The sequence below is a fragment of the Zeus faber genome (assembly GCF_960531495.2).
Source record: "Zeus faber genome assembly, chromosome: 16".
In the NCBI taxonomy this organism is placed as follows: Eukaryota; Metazoa; Chordata; class Actinopteri; order Zeiformes; family Zeidae; genus Zeus; species Zeus faber.
In genome coordinates this window covers 31,640,328-31,660,856 of record NC_137202.1, presented here as the reverse complement: position 1 = coordinate 31,660,856, position 20,529 = coordinate 31,640,328, and the positions used below count along the sequence as shown (strand labels likewise).

Genomic DNA, 20,529 nt, shown 5'->3' with positions numbered 1-20,529 from the left:
CATGCTGGCCAGGGGGGAACATAGGAAAAGTACTCACCAATACATACCAGGCTACCCAAACTGGGTAGACGGGATCATCAATACAGTACTCACCCAACCTAATCTAGCCTGTGCCTCGGAAAGCAGATTCTCCTTATAACCCATTATATGTATTATCTAACCAAATCTCTCTCCCCTTTCTTTCCTCCTCTTAAAGGCATTGACATGGCGCAAGATAAGGTGTACAACAACTTCCAACTATTGATTAGAGTCTATTCTCATAAATTAACAACTATACAAAATAACTTAGCTTACAATTTTTTTTCATTTTTCATTATTTTTCTCACTCTCTTCCCCTTCTCTCAGGAAACTGAGAGAGCTGGGACGGTAGAGAATAGCCCGAACAGGCAGGAGGAGAATGCAGTCCGAACAGACGGCTCTCCTTCCCTCTACCTCCCTTCTACATATACTTCTCCTCCACTTCCCTCTCCTCTCCAACCCTAATCCTAAAACCCTGACCCTAACCCAAACCCTAACTCTAGCTCTAAACCTAACCCTAACCCTAACGTTAACCCTAAGACTTAACCCTAAACCTAACCCTAGACCTAACCCTTAGCCTAACCCTAAACCTAAGCCTAGCCCTGGTTCTAAACCTAACCCTAACCCTAACGTTAACCCTAAGACCTAGCCCTAAACCTAACCCTTATCCTAACCCTAAAACCAAATCCTAACCCTAACCATTGACGAATAGAGGTCGTACCCAAACTCAACAAAATCCAAGAACAAAAATATCCCACTGACAAATAGAGGTCGTACCCAAACTCTACAAAATCCAATTGAAAATGGAAGAGGTTTCCCAAAGACAAACAGAGACGGAACTTACCTATACTCAACAAAACCTAAGAACATAGATATCCCATGGACAAATAGAGGTCGTACCCAAACTCAACAAAATCCAACCAACAAGAGTAGAAATATTTTCTAAAAATAAACCAATTGACCGGGGGACACACACCAGGGTCTTGATCAAGCCCAGGTGGCCTGCCTCAAGGAGAGGGTGTATAGTTTGTTTAAAAGGCTGAAACACTCAATGATCCTGAGGTACACTACTGATGAATGTGTCCTAAATTTCTAAAAGTAATCATATAGAAATGCGGAGAAAGAACAAATAAGGTATTCTCAACCACTCTTAAACAACTTGAAACAAAAAACAAATAAGGTGTTCTTAACCACTCTTAAAGAAAACAACTACGTCTACCAACGACTAATAAAGCATCTAAACAACAAATATAAGACAAATTACTCTGGACCTATGCTACTAAGAGGAAACAAGCATCCTTTTAAATCACCTTAAACCCTCGTTAGGGGACTTCTCCTTGAAGCCAGAATATGCCAAAATTCTTTAACCCAAATGGGATAACTACAAAACATGAACCTAACACTCTACCTAACATAATACGGGATTGGAGAATCTTGATAACGTGCGACGGCCCGTGCATTACCTTTGGTCCCCTATACCAAACTGACCATGCTGGCCAGGGGGGAACATAGGAAAAGTACTCACCAATACATACCAGGCTACCCAAACTGGGTAGACGGGATCATCAATACAGTACTCACCCAACCTAATCTAGCCTGTGCCTCGGAAAGCAGATTCTCCTTATAACCCATTATATGTATTATCTAACCAAATCTCTCTCCCCTTTCTTTCCTCCTCTTAAAGGCATTGACATGGCGCAAGATAAGGTGTACAACAACTTCCAACTATTGATTAGAGTCTATTCTCATAAATTAACAACTATACAAAATAACTTAGCTTACAATTTTTTTTCATTTTTCATTATTTTTCTCACTCTCTTCCCCTTCTCTCAGGAAACTGAGAGAGCTGGGACGGTAGAGAATAGCCCGAACAGGCAGGAGGAGAATGCAGTCCGAACAGACGGCTCTCCTTCCCTCTACCTCCCTTCTACATATACTTCTCCTCCACTTCCCTCTCCTCTCCAACCCTAATCCTAAAACCCTGACCCTAACCCAAACCCTAACTCTAGCTCTAAACCTAACCCTAACCCTAACGTTAACCCTAAGACTTAACCCTAAACCTAACCCTAGACCTAACCCTTAGCCTAACCCTAAACCTAAGCCTAGCCCTGGTTCTAAACCTAACCCTAACCCTAACGTTAACCCTAAGACCTAGCCCTAAACCTAACCCTTATCCTAACCCTAAAACCAAATCCTAACCCTAACCATTGACGAATAGAGGTCGTACCCAAACTCAACAAAATCCAAGAACAAAAATATCCCACTGACAAATAGAGGTCGTACCCAAACTCTACAAAATCCAATTGAAAATGGAAGAGGTTTCCCAAAGACAAACAGAGACGGAACTTACCTATACTCAACAAAACCTAAGAACATAGATATCCCATGGACAAATAGAGGTCGTACCCAAACTCAACAAAATCCAACCAACAAGAGTAGAAATATTTTCTAAAAATAAACCAATTGACCGGGGGACACACACCAGGGTCTTGATCAAGCCCAGGTGGCCTGCCTCAAGGAGAGGGTGTATAGTTTGTTTAAAAGGCTGAAACACTCAATGATCCTGAGGTACACTACTGATGAATGTGTCCTAAATTTCTAAAAGTAATCATATAGAAATGCGGAGAAAGAACAAATAAGGTATTCTCAACCACTCTTAAACAACTTGAAACAAAAAACAAATAAGGTGTTCTTAACCACTCTTAAAGAAAACAACTACGTCTACCAACGACTAATAAAGCATCTAAACAACAAATATAAGACAAATTACTCTGGACCTATGCTACTAAGAGGAAACAAGCATCCTTTTAAATCACCTTAAACCCTCGTTAGGGGACTTCTCCTTGAAGCCAGAATATGCCAAAATTCTTTAACCCAAATGGGATAACTACAAAACATGAACCTAACACTCTACCTAACATAATACGGGATTGGAGAATCTTGATAACGTGCGACGGCCCGTGCATTACCTTTGGTCCCCTATACCAAACTGACCATGCTGGCCAGGGGGGAACATAGGAAAAGTACTCACCAATACATACCAGGCTACCCAAACTGGGTAGACGGGATCATCAATACAGTACTCACCCAACCTAACCCTAACCCTAACCCTAACCCTAACCCTAACCCTAACCCTAACCCTAACCCCTAACCCTAACCCCTAACCCTAACCCTAACCCTAACCCTAACCCTAACCCTAACCCTAACCCTAACCCCTAACCCTAACCCCTAACCCTAACCCTAACCCTAACCCTAACCCTAACCCCTAACCCTAACCCTAACCCTAACCCTAACCCTAACCCTAACCCTAACCCTAACCCTAACCCTAACCCTAGCTTACAATTTTTTTTCATTTTTCATTCTTTTTCTCACTCTCTTCCCCTTCTCTCAGGAAACTGAGAGAGCTGGGACGGTAGAGAATAGCCCGAACAGGCAGGAGGAGAATGCAGTCCGAACAGACGGCTCTCCTTCCCTCTACCTCCCTTCTACATATACTTCTCCTCCACTTCCCTCTCCTCTCCAACCCTAATCCTAAAACCCTGACCCTAACCCAAACCCTAACTCTAGCTCTAAACCTAACCCTAACCCTAACGTTAACCCTAAGACTTAACCCTAAACCTAACCCTAGACCTAACCCTTAGCCTAACCCTAAACCTAAGCCTAGCCCTGGTTCTAAACCTAACCCTAACCCTAACGTTAACCCTAAGACCTAGCCCTAAACCTAACCCTTATCCTAACCCTAAAACCAAATCCTAACCCTAACCATTGACGAATAGAGGTCGTACCCAAACTCAACAAAATCCAAGAACAAAAATATCCCACTGACAAATAGAGGTCGTACCCAAACTCTACAAAATCCAATTGAAAATGGAAGAGGTTTCCCAAAGACAAACAGAGACGGAACTTACCTATACTCAACAAAACCTAAGAACATAGATATCCCATGGACAAATAGAGGTCGTACCCAAACTCAACAAAATCCAACCAACAAGAGTAGAAATATTTTCTAAAAATAAACCAATTGACCGGGGGACACACACCAGGGTCTTGATCAAGCCCAGGTGGCCTGCCTCAAGGAGAGGGTGTATAGTTTGTTTAAAAGGCTGAAACACTCAATGATCCTGAGGTACACTACTGATGAATGTGTCCTAAATTTCTAAAAGTAATCATATAGAAATGCGGAGAAAGAACAAATAAGGTATTCTCAACCACTCTTAAACAACTTGAAACAAAAAACAAATAAGGTGTTCTTAACCACTCTTAAAGAAAACAATTACGTCTACCAACGACTAATAAAGCATCTAAACAACAAATATAAGACAAATTACTCTGGACCTATGCTACTAAGAGGAAACAAGCATCCTTTTAAATCACCTTAAACCCTCGTTAGGGGACTTCTCCTTGAAGCCAGAATATGCCAATATTCTTTAACCCAAATGGGATAACTACAAAACATGAACCTAACACTCTACCTAACATAATACGGGATTGGAGAATCTTGATAACGTGCGACGGCCCGTGCATTACCTTTGGTCCCCTATACCAAACTGACCATGCTGGCCAGGGGGGAACATAGGAAAAGTACTCACCAATACATACCAGGCTACCCAAACTGGGTAGACGGGATCATCAATACAGTACTCACCCAACCTAATCTAGCCTGTGCCTCGGAAAGCAGATTCTCCTTATAACCCATTATATGTATTATCTTACCAAATCTCTCTCCCCTTTCTTTCCTCCTCTTAAAGGCGTTAACATGGTGCAAGATAAGGTGTACAACAACTTCCACTATTGATTAGAGTCTATTCTCATAAATTAACAACTATACAAAATAACTTAGCTTACAATTTTTTTTCATTTTTCATTCTTTTTCTCACTCTCTTCCCCTTCTCTCAGGAAACTGAGAGAGCTGGGACGGTAGAGAATAGCCCGAACAGGCAGGAGGAGAATGCAGTCCGAACAGACGGCTCTCCTTCCCTCTACCTCCCTTCTACATATACTTCTCCTCCACTTCCCTCTCCTCTCCAACCCTAATCCTAAAACCCTGACCCTAACCCAAACCCTAACTCTAGCTCTAAACCTAACCCTAACCCTAACGTTAACCCTAAGACTTAACCCTAAACCTAACCCTAGACCTAACCCTTAGCCTAACCCTAAACCTAAGCCTAGCCCTGGTTCTAAACCTAACCCTAACCCTAACGTTAACCCTAAGACCTAGCCCTAAACCTAACCCTTATCCTAACCCTAAAACCAAATCCTAACCCTAACCATTGACGAATAGAGGTCGTACCCAAACTCAACAAAATCCAAGAACAAAAATATCCCACTGACAAATAGAGGTCGTACCCAAACTCTACAAAATCCAATTGAAAATGGAAGAGGTTTCCCAAAGACAAACAGAGACGGAACTTACCTATACTCAACAAAACCTAAGAACATAGATATCCCATGGACAAATAGAGGTCGTACCCAAACTCAACAAAATCCAACCAACAAGAGTAGAAATATTTTCTAAAAATAAACCAATTGACCGGGGGACACACACCAGGGTCTTGATCAAGCCCAGGTGGCCTGCCTCAAGGAGAGGGTGTATAGTTTGTTTAAAAGGCTGAAACACTCAATGATCCTGAGGTACACTACTGATGAATGTGTCCTAAATTTCTAAAAGTAATCATATAGAAATGCGGAGAAAGAACAAATAAGGTATTCTCAACCACTCTTAAACAACTTGAAACAAAAAACAAATAAGGTGTTCTTAACCACTCTTAAAGAAAACAATTACGTCTACCAACGACTAATAAAGCATCTAAACAACAAATATAAGACAAATTACTCTGGACCTATGCTACTAAGAGGAAACAAGCATCCTTTTAAATCACCTTAAACCCTCGTTAGGGGACTTCTCCTTGAAGCCAGAATATGCCAATATTCTTTAACCCAAATGGGATAACTACAAAACATGAACCTAACACTCTACCTAACATAATACGGGATTGGAGAATCTTGATAACGTGCGACGGCCCGTGCATTACCTTTGGTCCCCTATACCAAACTGACCATGCTGGCCAGGGGGGAACATAGGAAAAGTACTCACCAATACATACCAGGCTACCCAAACTGGGTAGACGGGATCATCAATACAGTACTCACCCAACCTAATCTAGCCTGTGCCTCGGAAAGCAGATTCTCCTTATAACCCATTATATGTATTATCTTACCAAATCTCTCTCCCCTTTCTTTCCTCCTCTTAAAGGCGTTAACATGGTGCAAGATAAGGTGTACAACAACTTCCACTATTGATTAGAGTCTATTCTCATAAATTAACAACTATACAAAATAACTTAGCTTACAATTTTTTTTCATTTTTCATTCTTTTTCTCACTCTCTTCCCCTTCTCTCAGGAAACTGAGAGAGCTGGGACGGTAGAGAATAGCCCGAACAGGCAGGAGGAGAATGCAGTCCGAACAGACGGCTCTCCTTCCCTCTACCTCCCTTCTACATATACTTCTCCTCCACTTCCCTCTCCTCTCCAACCCTAATCCTAAAACCCTGACCCTAACCCAAACCCTAACTCTAGCTCTAAACCTAACCCTAACCCTAACGTTAACCCTAAGACTTAACCCTAAACCTAACCCTAGACCTAACCCTTAGCCTAACCCTAAACCTAAGCCTAGCCCTGGTTCTAAACCTAACCCTAACCCTAACGTTAACCCTAAGACCTAGCCCTAAACCTAACCCTTATCCTAACCCTAAAACCAAATCCTAACCCTAACCATTGACGAATAGAGGTCGTACCCAAACTCAACAAAATCCAAGAACAAAAATATCCCACTGACAAATAGAGGTCGTACCCAAACTCTACAAAATCCAATTGAAAATGGAAGAGGTTTCCCAAAGACAAACAGAGACGGAACTTACCTATACTCAACAAAACCTAAGAACATAGATATCCCATGGACAAATAGAGGTCGTACCCAAACTCAACAAAATCCAACCAACAAGAGTAGAAATATTTTCTAAAAATAAACCAATTGACCGGGGGACACACACCAGGGTCTTGATCAAGCCCAGGTGGCCTGCCTCAAGGAGAGGGTGTATAGTTTGTTTAAAAGGCTGAAACACTCAATGATCCTGAGGTACACTACTGATGAATGTGTCCTAAATTTCTAAAAGTAATCATATAGAAATGCGGAGAAAGAACAAATAAGGTATTCTCAACCACTCTTAAACAACTTGAAACAAAAAACAAATAAGGTGTTCTTAACCACTCTTAAAGAAAACAATTACGTCTACCAACGACTAATAAAGCATCTAAACAACAAATATAAGACAAATTACTCTGGACCTATGCTACTAAGAGGAAACAAGCATCCTTTTAAATCACCTTAAACCCTCGTTAGGGGACTTCTCCTTGAAGCCAGAATATGCCAATATTCTTTAACCCAAATGGGATAACTACAAAACATGAACCTAACACTCTACCTAACATAATACGGGATTGGAGAATCTTGATAACGTGCGACGGCCCGTGCATTACCTTTGGTCCCCTATACCAAACTGACCATGCTGGCCAGGGGGGAACATAGGAAAAGTACTCACCAATACATACCAGGCTACCCAAACTGGGTAGACGGGATCATCAATACAGTACTCACCCAACCTAACCCTAACCCTAACCCTAACCCTAACCCTAACCCTAACCCTAACCCTAACTCATCAAAATCCAACCAACAAGAGTAGAAATATTTCCTAAAATAAACCAATTGACCGGGGGACACACACCAGGGTCTTGACGAAGCCCAGGTGGCCTGCCTCAAGGAGAGGGTGTATAGTTTGTTTAATAGGCTGAAACACTCAATGATCCTGAGGTACACTACTGATGAATGTGTCCTAAATTTCTAAAAGTAATCATATAGAAATGTGGAGAAAGAACAAATAAGGTGTTCTTAACCACTCTTAACAACTTGAAACAAAAAACAAATAAGGTGTTCTTAACCACTCTTAAAGAAAACAACTACGTCTACCAACAACTAATAAAGCATCTAAACAACAAATATAAGACAAATTACTCTGGACCTATACTACTAAGAGGAAACAAGCATCCTGTTAAATGTAAGTCACCTTAAACCCTGGTTAGGGGACTTCTCCTTGAAGCCAGAATATGCCTATATTCTTTAACCCAAATGGGATAACTACAAAACATGAACCTGACACTCTACCTAACATAATACGGGATTGGAGAATCTTGATAACGTGCGACGGCCCGTGCATTACCTTTGGTCCCCTATACCAAACTGACCATGCTGGCCAGGGGGGAACATAGGAAAAGTACTCACCAATACATACCAGGCTACCCAAACTGGGTAGACGGGATCATCAATACAGTACTCACCCAACCAATACATACCAGGCTACCCAAACTGGGTAGACGGCATCATCAATACAGTACTCAACCAACTCAACCAACCAAACTGACCATGCTGGCCAGGGGGGAACATAGGAAAAGTACTCACCAATACATACCAGGCTACCCAAACTGGGTAGACGGGATCATCAATACAGTACTCACCCACCCTAACCCTAACCCTAACCCTAACCCTAACCCCTAACCCCTAACCCTAACCCCTAACCCCTAACCCTAACCCCTAACCCTAACCCCTAACCCTAACCCTAACCCTAACCCTAACCCCTAACCCTAACCCTAACCCTAACCCCTAACCCTAACCCTAACCCTAACCCTAACCCTAACCCTAAACCCTAACCCTAACCCTAACCCTAACCCTAACCCTAACCCAACTTGAACAGGAACCTAACTCTCTACCTAACATAATACGGGATTGGAGAATCTTGATAACGTGCGACGGCCCGTGCATTACCTTTGGTCCCCTATACCAAACTGCCCTTGCTGGCCAGGGGGGAACATAGGAAAAGTACTCACCAATACATACCAGGCTACCCAAACTGGGTAGACGGGATCATCAATACAGTACTCACCCACCCTAACCCTAACCCTAACCCCTAACCCCTAACCCTAACCCTAACCCTAACCCTAACCCCTAACCCTAACCCCTAACCCCTAACCCCTAACCCTAACCCTAACCCCTAACCCTAACCCCTAACCCTAACCCTAACCCTAACCCCTAACCCTAACCCTAACCCTAACCCTAAACCCGAACCCGAACCCGAACCCTAACCCCTAACCCCTAACCCTAACCCTAACCCTAACCCCCTAACCCTAACCCTAACCCTAACCTTAAACCCTAACCGCATCCACCAAACTGTGGAGCCCCGGCAGACCAGGAGGACTTTTTCCAATTGAGTAATATTGTTTTCTTGGCCATTGTTAAGGCAGTCAAAATGGGTTGGTGGTGTTTCAGTGGTGGGTCGACTAAGAGGTCCCCCAGAAGATATATAGACGGGGAGAATGGAATGCTGCTCAATAACGTTTCCAAATATTACAAAGTGCTTCTCTGTGAATAACTTAGTCACTTTGTTTCAAAAAGCACTGTAGTTTTTGATTGCCATCTTAACATTTTGGGGAGGAATTATGATTTATTTTTTAATAAGACACTGATACAGAGGTGAAAAGGAATTTTATTTATGTTAAGTTACCATCTAACATGTTTTCAACACAATACATTCGGTCACAAGGTGTCACACCTTGAACTGTATATACATTTGTAAAAACTACAATGGGACTATTTTGTCAGAGATTTGATTGAGAAATTAAAATTAAGTGGATTTTTTTTATTCAAGATGAAAGTGTGATATGAAGGCATCAGTGAAACAGTAATAGGAGGACATACAGATTTTTAAAGAACACCTGAGTGACAGCACACAATGCTTGGTGAGTTAGTGAGTGAGGAAACTCTGGAGAAATATTCTATACGTCGCCTGCATAAAGTGCACCAAATCCATTCAGAGACCAAGTCAACAAACAAGAGAAATTAACATTATTTTTACAATATTTATGGTGCAGGCAATTTAACCAAAGACAAAATGCAATATATTATCTAAATACAAATGGAGTGTAAACAAGAACAGAGCATTGTGGCTTTGTGCAGGAAACCAATAAAAGCCCGAAAAGCCATGCACACACTGCCACGACACCAAGGGAACAGCAGCTGAACGGAGCATGATGGGATGCCTGGAAATGTCTGCAAAGCTACTTCTCGAGTAAAGTTCAGTTTAGTAGAACTTGAATCGAAGCACTTGGGAATTACGTAAATATCAGAGGAAAAATGCATGCACACCTGAAGATATTCTGTAGATAATAACCCTAACTATGAAAGGGGGAATTTAAGCTCCCATTGTTCTTTTTTTGAAACTGAAATGTAAAGGTACCATGTTTGAATAAACACCCTGTGGACAGAATACATACTGAGTTGATGTCAGCTATCGGTTTTTATAGATACTGTCTATACTATAAACAGAATCTATAATCGATAGCATCTACCTCAGTCTTTAACGGGAAATGTTATTCACTTTTTCTTATGCACCTTATTCATGTATTATTCGATAAGCCATGTAGATATACAGAAACAAAAAATACTGTATCAATTCTGGGATTATATGAAGAACTACTTATTGGAGGAAGCAGTGTGTAAAGGCGTATTACTATAGCAGCTAACAATAGCTCTTTAGCTAACCAATATTTGGGTACACACAGCGCCTGGTCCAGGGTGAGGCTTGTGCCAACACCAAGCCCGGTTTCCATGGAAACACATTCCACTCATTGCATCCATTATCGGCAGTTTTAAAGGATGCATTCCCTATTTTTCAACCCAGGACTTGTTAAAATGTTAGTTGGACTGCATTAAGTCACAGTGAGAAGCTTTAACTTTTTAATAAGATCTGGAAAACAGCCAACTGATCCTTTAATGTCTCACTATTAGACAGTGAAATGCAATTTGGCACTAACTTGACATTATGGTGTCATAATGATTACAAAAATAGCTTTGCACAAATAAAAACTTCTGATGAAGTAGAATTCACTGTAATTGTGCAACAGGAATCTGACAATGTATAAAAATAGTACAAACACTGAACCTATGAATAACATCTCAAGATGAAGATCCTTCACTGACCCACTTGATCCATCCTTTAGCTTTCACCACGAAAAACGAAACAGCGAATGTTACTTGGTTGATGAACTAATGAGACTCCAGTGCTGCATTTGTTTCGTCATTTAGACGACCCAAAGGCTCATGAATTGCCACAGGTTTTGTGCTCACAACAGTTATGGCAAGTGAAGGTTGAATGGAGTTGGGATGAGCTTTGGTCTGCGTCTGGATCTCAACAGCAAAGGCCTTGTGGTAGCATTAGCCTACAGTAAGCTGCAGCTTCCAAAGGGATTTTTACTTTTCTTGGTCCTTTGTTTGTTGGGTCGCAAACTAATGATCTCACGGCCATTGCTGGGGCTCTGGTTGCAAATGTTACTACTGGTGGTGTTGAAAACTCCTGTGGATGAAAAGCTTTGTTCAGTTACTAAAGTTTAGCAGTTTCCTTTGTGGAAAAATACAGAAATCATTGGCATAAAAACAAACACACACCAATTTTATTGCTTGAAGAATGAATGAGCTCCGGCTCCTCGGTCGTCTGCTGCTTTAGACGCTGAAGATACTTCTCAGACAGGTACCTGAAGACTGGAAGACATCCCAGTACAACATGGAACATTACTGGATGTAAACTGGGAGGAGATCCAGTACAACATGGTGGTTCTGGTTCTCAGAAGTGGTGCTCATTAGAACGTTGCTCTGGGTAACTTACCTTCATTTACGTTGAGATCTTCTTTGACTGAAGCGCGATAAAATCTCAACTTCAGCTTCTTTGCCAAAGCTTCGGCTTCCTCACTGCAGTGCACGCACACAAACACAACACTTATATTATTTGACCGGTTAATAATTATATGTATTACACTTTGTGCTGAAAATGTTAGTATAAAGTTTAATATGTTTTTAAGCATGGTCAACCAGGAGCTATGGAACCCAATATAAACTGGTTGACCTTCGACCTTTGTAGTGACAAGTACGAAACCAAACGGAGGAGGACTTCATTTATAAGTTGTAGCGGTTGTCTTCATTTATTAGTTGTTGCTGGCGTTTAAGAGTCTTGGTCTGACAAATTATAATTATTAAATATTACCAGCAAGAGTCAAGAGGTTTATTTGTCACATACATACAGCGGGGGAAATAAGTATTGAACACGTCAACATTTTTCTCAGTAAATATATTTCTGATGGGGCTATTGACATGAAATTTTCACCAGATGTCGGAAATAACCCAAGTAATCCACACATACAAAGAAATCAAAACATATATGTCCATAAATTACGTTATGTGTAATAACGTGGAATGAAACAGGGAATAAATATTGAACACATGAAGAATAGGAGGTGCAAAAAGGCATGGGAAGCCAAGAAACCAGCTGAAATCTGTCAGTATTTAGTTAGCAATCCTGCCCCCCATCAGTGCAAATTATTATCAGCTGGTTTAGTCCTAATTGATGGCCTATAAAAAGGTTTCTTATGACCATGGTGTCACACAAGAAGCATCTCAAGATGGGTAAAACCAAAGAGCTCTCTCAAGACCTTCGCAACCTTATTGTTGCAAAACATACTGATTGCATTGGTTACAGACGTATTTCTAAACTTCTGAATGTTCCAGTGAGCACCATGGGGGCCATTGTCCGAAATTGGAAAGAACATAATTTCACCATCAACCCGCCACGACCAGGTGCTCCTCACAAGATGTCTGACAGAGGAGTCAAAAGAATAATTAGAAGTGTTGTCCAAGAACCAAGGCGCCCTCGCAGAGTTTCAGAAAGACCTGGAATAAGCGGGTATAGTTGGTTCAAAGAAAACAATAAGTAATGCACTCAACCGCCATGGCCTCTATGCACACTCACCGCGTAAGACACCATTGCTGAAGAAAAAGCATGTTGAGGCTTGTTTAAAGTTTGCTGCACAACATTTAGACAAGCCAATGAAATACTGGGATAAAATAGTCTGGTCAGATGAGACAAACATTTAACTCTTTGGATGTCATAACACACACCATGTTTGGAGGAGAAATGGCACTGCACATCACCCTAAAAACACCGTAACAACAGTGAAGTTTGGAGGTGGGAACATCATGGTGTGGGGCTGTTTTTCAGCATATGGTCCTGGCAGGCTTCACATCATTTAAAGTAATTTCCCCCTGGGATTATTAAAGTAATTCTGATTGTGATTCTGATCACTGAAGGAAGGATGAATGGAGAAATGTAGCAAGACATTCTTGATAATCTGCTGCCATCTACCAGGATGCTAAAGATGAAATGAAGGTGGACATTTCAGCAAGACAATGATCCCAAACCCACTGCCAAGGTAACTCTCCACTGGTTTCAGAGAAAGATAAAGCTAGAACGGCCCAGTCAATCACCTGACCTGAATCCAATTGAAAATCTATGGAAAGAACTGAAGATTAGAGTTGACAGACGAGGCCCCCGGAACCTTCAAGATTTGAAGACAGTTTGTGTGGAATGGGCAAAAATCACACCTGAGCAATGCATGCCACTAGTTTCTTCACACAGGAGGCGTCTTGAAGCTGTCATTACCAACAAAGGCTTTTCTACGAAGTATTAAATAAATTTCAGCAAGCGTGTTCAATACTTTTTCCCTGTTTTATTACACGTAACGTAATTTATGGACATACACTACTCACAAAAAGTTAGGGATATTCGGCTTTCGGGTGAAATTTCAGGATGAACCTAAAATGCACTATAACCTTTACAGGTGAACTTAATTTGACCTTCTCTAAACTTTTGAATGCACATGTCCAACTGTTCAATGTTTCAGTTCTTTTTGCACAACTTGCTGTTCTCTAACAAGGAGCTGAACGGAAAAATTCACAACAGGTGTTTGATCCATGAATCAACCAATACATTTCCTGGTTCAATTAGAATTGGTATTTAAACAGTCCTCTTCATCTTCTCTTCAGTACTAATAGTTGCCCAATAATTGTGCACACATAGATATTCTCCTAAGAAAGCCAAAACCTCACTTTTACTTTCTTAAAAATTCAGGTTTGAGGTTTATCAACATTTTGGATTGACCGAGAGCACTGTAGTTGTTCAATAATAAAATTAATCCTCAAAAATACAACTTGCCTCATAATTGTGCACACAGTGTAGTTTTTGCCATGGTCTTTCTTAGCTTCCCTAATTCACCCAAAAGTCATTTGCTCCAGGAATCTGGTTGAGACGAGGGGGCAGGTTGGGGGGGGGGCGGGGCGGTGAATAGTGACGCATGTAATCGGGTCTGGACGGAGGGATGAGGGACTAAGCACACGGTGGATCTTAATGCTGTCAGGGGTAGACAGACGAGCCACAGACACAATTGGTGGACACTCTAGCGTCTTAAGTTGTGTGAGTACCACTGACAGCTCGGGCCGTAGGGCTTTTTGAGCGCAGTCTCACTTCTGCATGTTTGCCAGTGTTTGACGATATTTCACATTTCTGGTTGTCAACTTACTTTTTTATAAGGGTCTCATCAAGGAGGTCGATCTTGTTCTGCACCAGAACGGTGGGAACATCTCCCACCTCCAGCTCCACCTTGTGCCTCCAGCTGCTGACGGCCTGGAAGGACTCCCTGTCAGTGGTGGAGAATACCAGCACACAGGCCTGAGCACCTGCAACACACACACACACACACACACACACACACACACACACACACACACACACACACACACACACACACACACACACACACACACACACACACACACACACACACACACACACACACCTTGTTGATCTTAAAATCTACCTCTTGTGGAAAAAATGTTTTGACTTTGTATTTCAAGACATTTTTGTTTTCCCTTCACTTCCATTCAGTTGGAGGTTTTCTTAATCACCTAGTGGTCATTAGCTGAACTGCAGTTTACAGCACTTCCAGTGTGGTAAAACAAAATAACGTTTGACAAATACTCTGTGTCCAATATGGCATACTCTGTACTATATGTTGGTACTATGTACAACATGTGTTTATTATTGTCCAGCGTACATTAGTTTGCCAGTAAAAAGACTGATGTAAGACAACACTTTGTTAATTAAATCCTGAATAGTTCAATTCAGGATGTCTTCTCAGACATGCTGCAAGGTCATACAGCTGCTGCAATTCCATTGTCATGCAGACACTACATAGAAACCTTTACCAGTGTCTTGTCCGCACAGTGCGTTGTGGGATAGATTTGCCAGTCTAGTGTGCACACGACGATGCTTCACTAGGCTTGGGCAGATTTACAATTAAATTGTCAAGATAGATAGACAGATAGACAGACAGACATAGATAGAGATCGGATTGCATCTCCTCGCTCTATATGCAAACCTTGCGATTATAATATTGCAAAACATAATAAATCTCATAGAGAAAGATTTAGATTGATTTGATCTACTCCGTTTCTTACTTGTATGGAAAATGAAAAATGTAAACCTAACTCAGAGAATTACAATAGAGTTCTTTATTTCTATCCCACACAGCACTGTGTGCCAGCTCCCGTGTCTGTCTTTTTATTTTAGATTTACTTTTGTTTTTGTACGACATGTATGAAACAACATTTTGTAACATAATTGAGTTAAGGGGCTGTCCTGTTCAGTCCAAAAAATGTCTCCTCGTTGCTTTCCAATGCTATGGGACTTAATTTAGTAAAAACTCTATGTTTTTGTGTAAATACTTCCCTTGTAAATAATAAATTCTGCACTTCTGAAACGGGGAGACGGCATTTGCCACATTACATTAGGTTCTATGCGCAGGCACCCCTGTCCGCCACCCCCCAGCCATCGCCAATTGGAATTTTGCACGCCCAAGCCTACACTAGAGGTATTTCATCCCAGTACTTTCCACATACCGTTTATTATTTACAGTACTTAAGTGTACTAAATGTATACTGGTATGTAGGGTTGGGCAATACAGGATCTTGATAATTTTCACGAAAAAAATCTTCCACGGGAACAATGACTCATTTTTTTTATTAAATTAAAAACAGGCAAGTGTAGAGCAGTGGCGTGAATGCATAAATGGAGACTCAAATGCAGGTCTTCATTCAGCTGTGCTCCCAAAAGCCTGCAGCAGCTCCCGCTGGTGCACATATTGTTTACTTTGCCACACATGGATCATTGCGTTCAGATGAAAAACAAGGGCAAGTTGCACTCAGCCGCAAAACTTTATGGGCGTCTTTGCGCTGTGATATCATAAGTGCAATATCTTTATTGTGGAGGCCGATATTGACATTGCAATTAATATACAATTAAACAGCCCTACCCTCTACTCATAGAAGGATACAGGAACTTCTTACCACGATAGTACGCCTTAGTGATGGCATCAAACTCCTCCTGCCCTGCTGTGTCCCACAGCATCAAGCGAACATCCTCATCATTCACTCTGGAACAACAAGATCAACAACTTCTCATCAAACGACACTTGCCAAGCATATTTTGGCTTTTAAATTTCTAAAATGAAAGAGAGGTCACCCCCAAAACAATAACTTTCATTTACCATTGACATAGCACAATGTCACTTCTTAAAGATGACCGTCCATCACAAATAAAGAAAATATGAAGTTGGGAGGGTTGTGAGACACAACCAAGGCTGCAACATGGTCCATATAGAACAAAATCCAAAATGTAGCAGGAAAATGACTAAAGCAGGAAACCAAACTGCACTTAAACTACACAACGATCAATTCTAACACACTTTTTCATTCCCTTGTTGATATCAACTTGAAATATGCAGAAAATACAGGTACTCACTTCACAACCTACCTGTTTAACAACTGTTCAGACTTAGGACCAGCTCTCCGACCAGTCTGTATTGTACACTGTGTCACCCTTTATATACACTATATATATTTATATATATAATTTATACTATATACACTATAGCCTTCCGTGTTGATTATGCACATTTTTTAAGAACTTATTGTGCATATACATGACATTTCACTGCATACTGTATATGTATGAACGTATGTATATGTATGTGACAAATAAACCTCTTGAATATACTATATACATGCATATACATGCCAACTGTGCCAAAAAAGCAGCACCCTGGAGCAAATCCTGAGCTGCTGTTTGAAGGCATTGGGGGATGGGCGGTACCGCTGGCACCACGACTAGGTCCTGAGGGCTTTGGCAGACACAATCAGCGCAGCAGTTCAGAACAGCAAGAATCAGCACACCCTTAAGCAGTCCATCACCTTCGTCAGAGCTGGGGAGACGGTACAACATCAGCCACGCTCCTCGGGTATGCTTCTTGCCACTGCAAGGTCCTGGCACTTCCAAGTCAATCCGGGAAAGCAGCTCAAGTTCCCAGAACACATCTCAACCACTTCACTCCGCCCAGACATGGTGTTAACATCGGAGTCTACAAAGCAAGTGGTCATGGTGGAACTTACTGTCCCCTGGGAAGACCGAATTGAAGAGGCCAACGAGTGCAAAAGGGTGAAGTACGCAGAGCTGATGTATGAGTGCAGGAGCAATGGCTGGAAAGCCCGTGGCGAACCAGTCGAAGTTGGATGCCGGGAATTCGCTGGCCAGTCATTGCACCGATCCCTCAAACTTCTTGGAGTTAAAGGACAGCTATGCAAAAGAGCCATCAAAAACATCTTGGAGGCTGCTGAAAAAGCCTCACGATGGCTGTGGATCCGGAGGGGAGATCCGTGGAGTAGCAGGCCACTTGGACACAAGTCAGGGACTGATCACTCCTGGCTGGGTTGCCTGGGTGAGGGTGTCTGATGATTAAAGACCCAAAACACCCTATGACTCTCGGTACATCACTGAAGACGTGTCCAAGTAGCACCACATGGTGTATTCACAAACTAAAAAAAACACTATATATACACTATATACACTGTATACATTATATACACACTATATATACACTATAAATACCATATATACACTATTTACACACGATATATACACTTTTTTGTATACATCTCATCTCATCACCATTCTCAGTCTCATCGCCACAGTCTGTCAGTATCACTACACTAGCGTTCACAATAGCCACACCCCCTTAACATGAAATAATATTATACAGTTGCCACTATATATACTATACACACCAGCCACAGCCCTTACCGGGAAATAACACAGGTCCTGACTTATCGACCAATTCGCTTAACGACCTGGTTGTAGGAACAGAACTTGGTCGTTAAGTGAGGAGTACCTGTATAGTAAATGGTGAGGTGGACTAAAATAACAGGAAGCGCTTATCTCCTATGTTCAAAAAGGTTTTGTCTTTTTCGGGCTAATCATCAATAAGCTGGATCAATCGTACAAGGTGCATCATTGTGGAGTGAGGGGTCCATAGTTTCATCTAAAATCTGCTCTTATATGGGCACTGTGTCACACAACAACATAAAATATGAAGCCTTACAGGATTGGCCTTTCTAGGAAGTCCACTCCAATAGTCTTTTTGTAGTCCTTGGTAAAGATGCCTTTACAGTAGCGCTGGATCATGCTGGACTTGCCCACTGCTCCGTTTCCCACAACCACCACCTTGATGGCAACTTCCATATCTTCCTCCAACATGATGCCTCAGATGTACTTAGTTACTTTCAGCAATATTCTCCAGCAGTACACACATCACCTGAAAAGTGTTGTAAAATGTTGGTAAAACATTAGTGCAATCTTCAAACCAGCCTAGAAAATACACAGACAGGAACCTAAAACTGATACCTGGCTGTATTTATTTATTGTTGAATTCAGGACAGTGACCCAACACTGGTTGATAGGAGATGTGACTGGGACCATTTAGGGTTGGTTTAGTTAGCTTGGACTTGGACCAGTAAGCACTCATGAAGCAGCTACTGGAGCCTTACCTGTAAAAACTAATTGATCCGTCTTATGCAAAGTAAAAAATTGAGATTAATTTCGATCCTAAATTGGAACCTCCATGGTTCAATGCTGGGTAGTTGAAAATCCCGAAATAATCCTTACCCAGAGGTTTACCTAACCCTTCCTAACCCCAACCCAGAGGTTTAGTATTCAGTAAGGTTTAGTTATCCCAACCGAGAGATTTAATTAACACTACCTAACCGTAACCCAGAGGTTTAGTACTCGGTAAGGTTTAGCTAACACTACCTAACGCCAACCCAGAGGTTCAGTACTCAGTAAGGATTAGTTAACCCCAAACCAGAGGTTTAGGTAACCCTACCTAGTGCTCTCTCTTCGTGTTTGTTAGGATTAGTTTACTTGGTTTCCCAGGTAAACGCCACATTGTCAGCCAGCTCTATAAACGGCACTGTTCAAAACCAAAATTAATTTAACGTGCGTTACAACCGAGGCAGCCCGGGGCTAATCTAGTAGACGGCATATAACTTATCTAATACCAATAACAGCCATGCTCCGGTTCCAAGCGGATGCTAACAGCTAACCCTAGCAACCAGCTGTGTTGCCAGGACCAGCGGAAGATGGCGGACAGGAGGTGACGTCACTGGGAGCGCTGCCGTTCACTGCTTGCGCAACAGTTCCAGAGCAGAACTTTATGAGTGTTTGTGGTATTCCACGACATTATACTGGGCCAAATACTCTTACATATCTGGTAACAGTTTTGTTCATTTTGTTCGGAGACGTTCACACATGGCATGACTGTTAACCAAAGCGAATAGAAGGTAGAAAGGTTCCAGCTCTGATTGAAGGGTTATTATTATTATATTACCATTATTAATACTATTATTGATATTATTATGCAGTCAACACTCACCTGCTGCTGGTGTCTATTCAAACTGCTGTGGTCTCCACGGATAAATGTGCTTCCATTCGGGAACACATGGATTTAGTCGGCATCTTGTCATTATACAAAACGGAAGTAAAATAACAATAATGGGGGTTAGCAAAGTCGTTTAGATCCAAGTCACGTAGTCACTTATTTCGGTGGGTGTGTGTGTATCGGTGTCAAATCTAGTCCCTCCTCATCTCAAAATGAGCAAACAAATTGACTCCATTAAAATAAAATGGATTATAAATATTTTAGTTCATATTTCAATACAAATTAAGCGGGCTGTGGTTGGTATTTTGTATTATGAACATAGGGTTTAGCGCATAAAAATCCCAAATGTACTTTCTTAAAATTACGACGTCGTGTTAAAGGGCATTGTTTCCCTTTGGTATATTTTAAACACATAACGGCCAAGTCCCTACCGCGTTTAACGGATGTGACGTTAAGGTGTTTGGAGACACGACTGCAAACCGGAAACAAGACCAACATACTTACGTGTTCACTGAAAAAATGTTTTGTTTTTTTTGTTTTTTTTAATATATATATTTAATTATTATTATTATTATAATTTATTTTATTTTTATTTTTTTATGGGGGTAATAGATAACCCTGGTTCACATTCCAACATAGTGGGTGGCGGTAATGCACCTTAACGCTGGTTGCCACCCTCCAACGGGAAGAAAGAAGAAGAGAAGAAACCGGAAATAACGTCAATGGTTACCCGCGCTCGTTCGAGAAAACAG

General features: G+C 41.4%; 1 protein-coding gene across 4 annotated transcripts; it reads right to left on the bottom strand.

The window, feature by feature from the left end:
- Nucleotides 1-9,594: 9,594 nt before the first annotated feature.
- rab23 (RAB23, member RAS oncogene family) lies at nucleotides 9,595-19,848 on the bottom strand. 4 transcript variants are annotated; one of them, XM_080016316.1, is made up of 7 exons: nucleotides 19,772-19,848; nucleotides 18,443-18,655; nucleotides 16,356-16,441; nucleotides 14,531-14,687; nucleotides 11,788-11,870; nucleotides 11,571-11,663; nucleotides 9,595-11,478 (listed from the first exon to the last, which is right to left on the bottom strand). In XM_080016316.1, the coding sequence occupies exons 2-7, from the start codon at nucleotides 18,595-18,597 to the stop codon at nucleotides 11,345-11,347; spliced, it is 708 nt and encodes a 235-aa protein (XP_079872442.1). In that variant the 5' UTR covers nucleotides 18,598-18,655; nucleotides 19,772-19,848; the 3' UTR covers nucleotides 9,595-11,344. The 4 variants fall into 4 exon arrangements, with proteins under 4 accessions (XP_079872442.1, XP_079872441.1, XP_079872444.1 ...); XM_080016315.1 differs by lacking the exon at nucleotides 19,772-19,848 and adding an exon at nucleotides 19,223-19,442; XM_080016318.1 differs by lacking the exon at nucleotides 19,772-19,848 and adding an exon at nucleotides 18,888-19,183.
- Between the last annotated feature and the right edge of the window lie 681 nt (nucleotides 19,849-20,529).

Bases quoted from the DNA above. Each gene is read 5' to 3' on its own strand.
- rab23 (XM_080016316.1), bottom strand. From the start codon at position 18,597: ATGTTGGAGGAAGATATGGAAGTTGCCATCAAGGTGGTGGTTGTGGGA. The intron at 14,688-16,355 runs GTAAGAAGTTCC...TGTGTGTTGCAG, and splicing joins CACTAAGGCGTACTATCGTG to GTGCTCAGGCCTGTGTGCTG. The intron at 11,479-11,570 runs GTGTGTGTTTGT...TTTCATCCACAG, and splicing joins TTCTTCAAGCAATAAAATTG to GAGTTTTCAACACCACCAGT.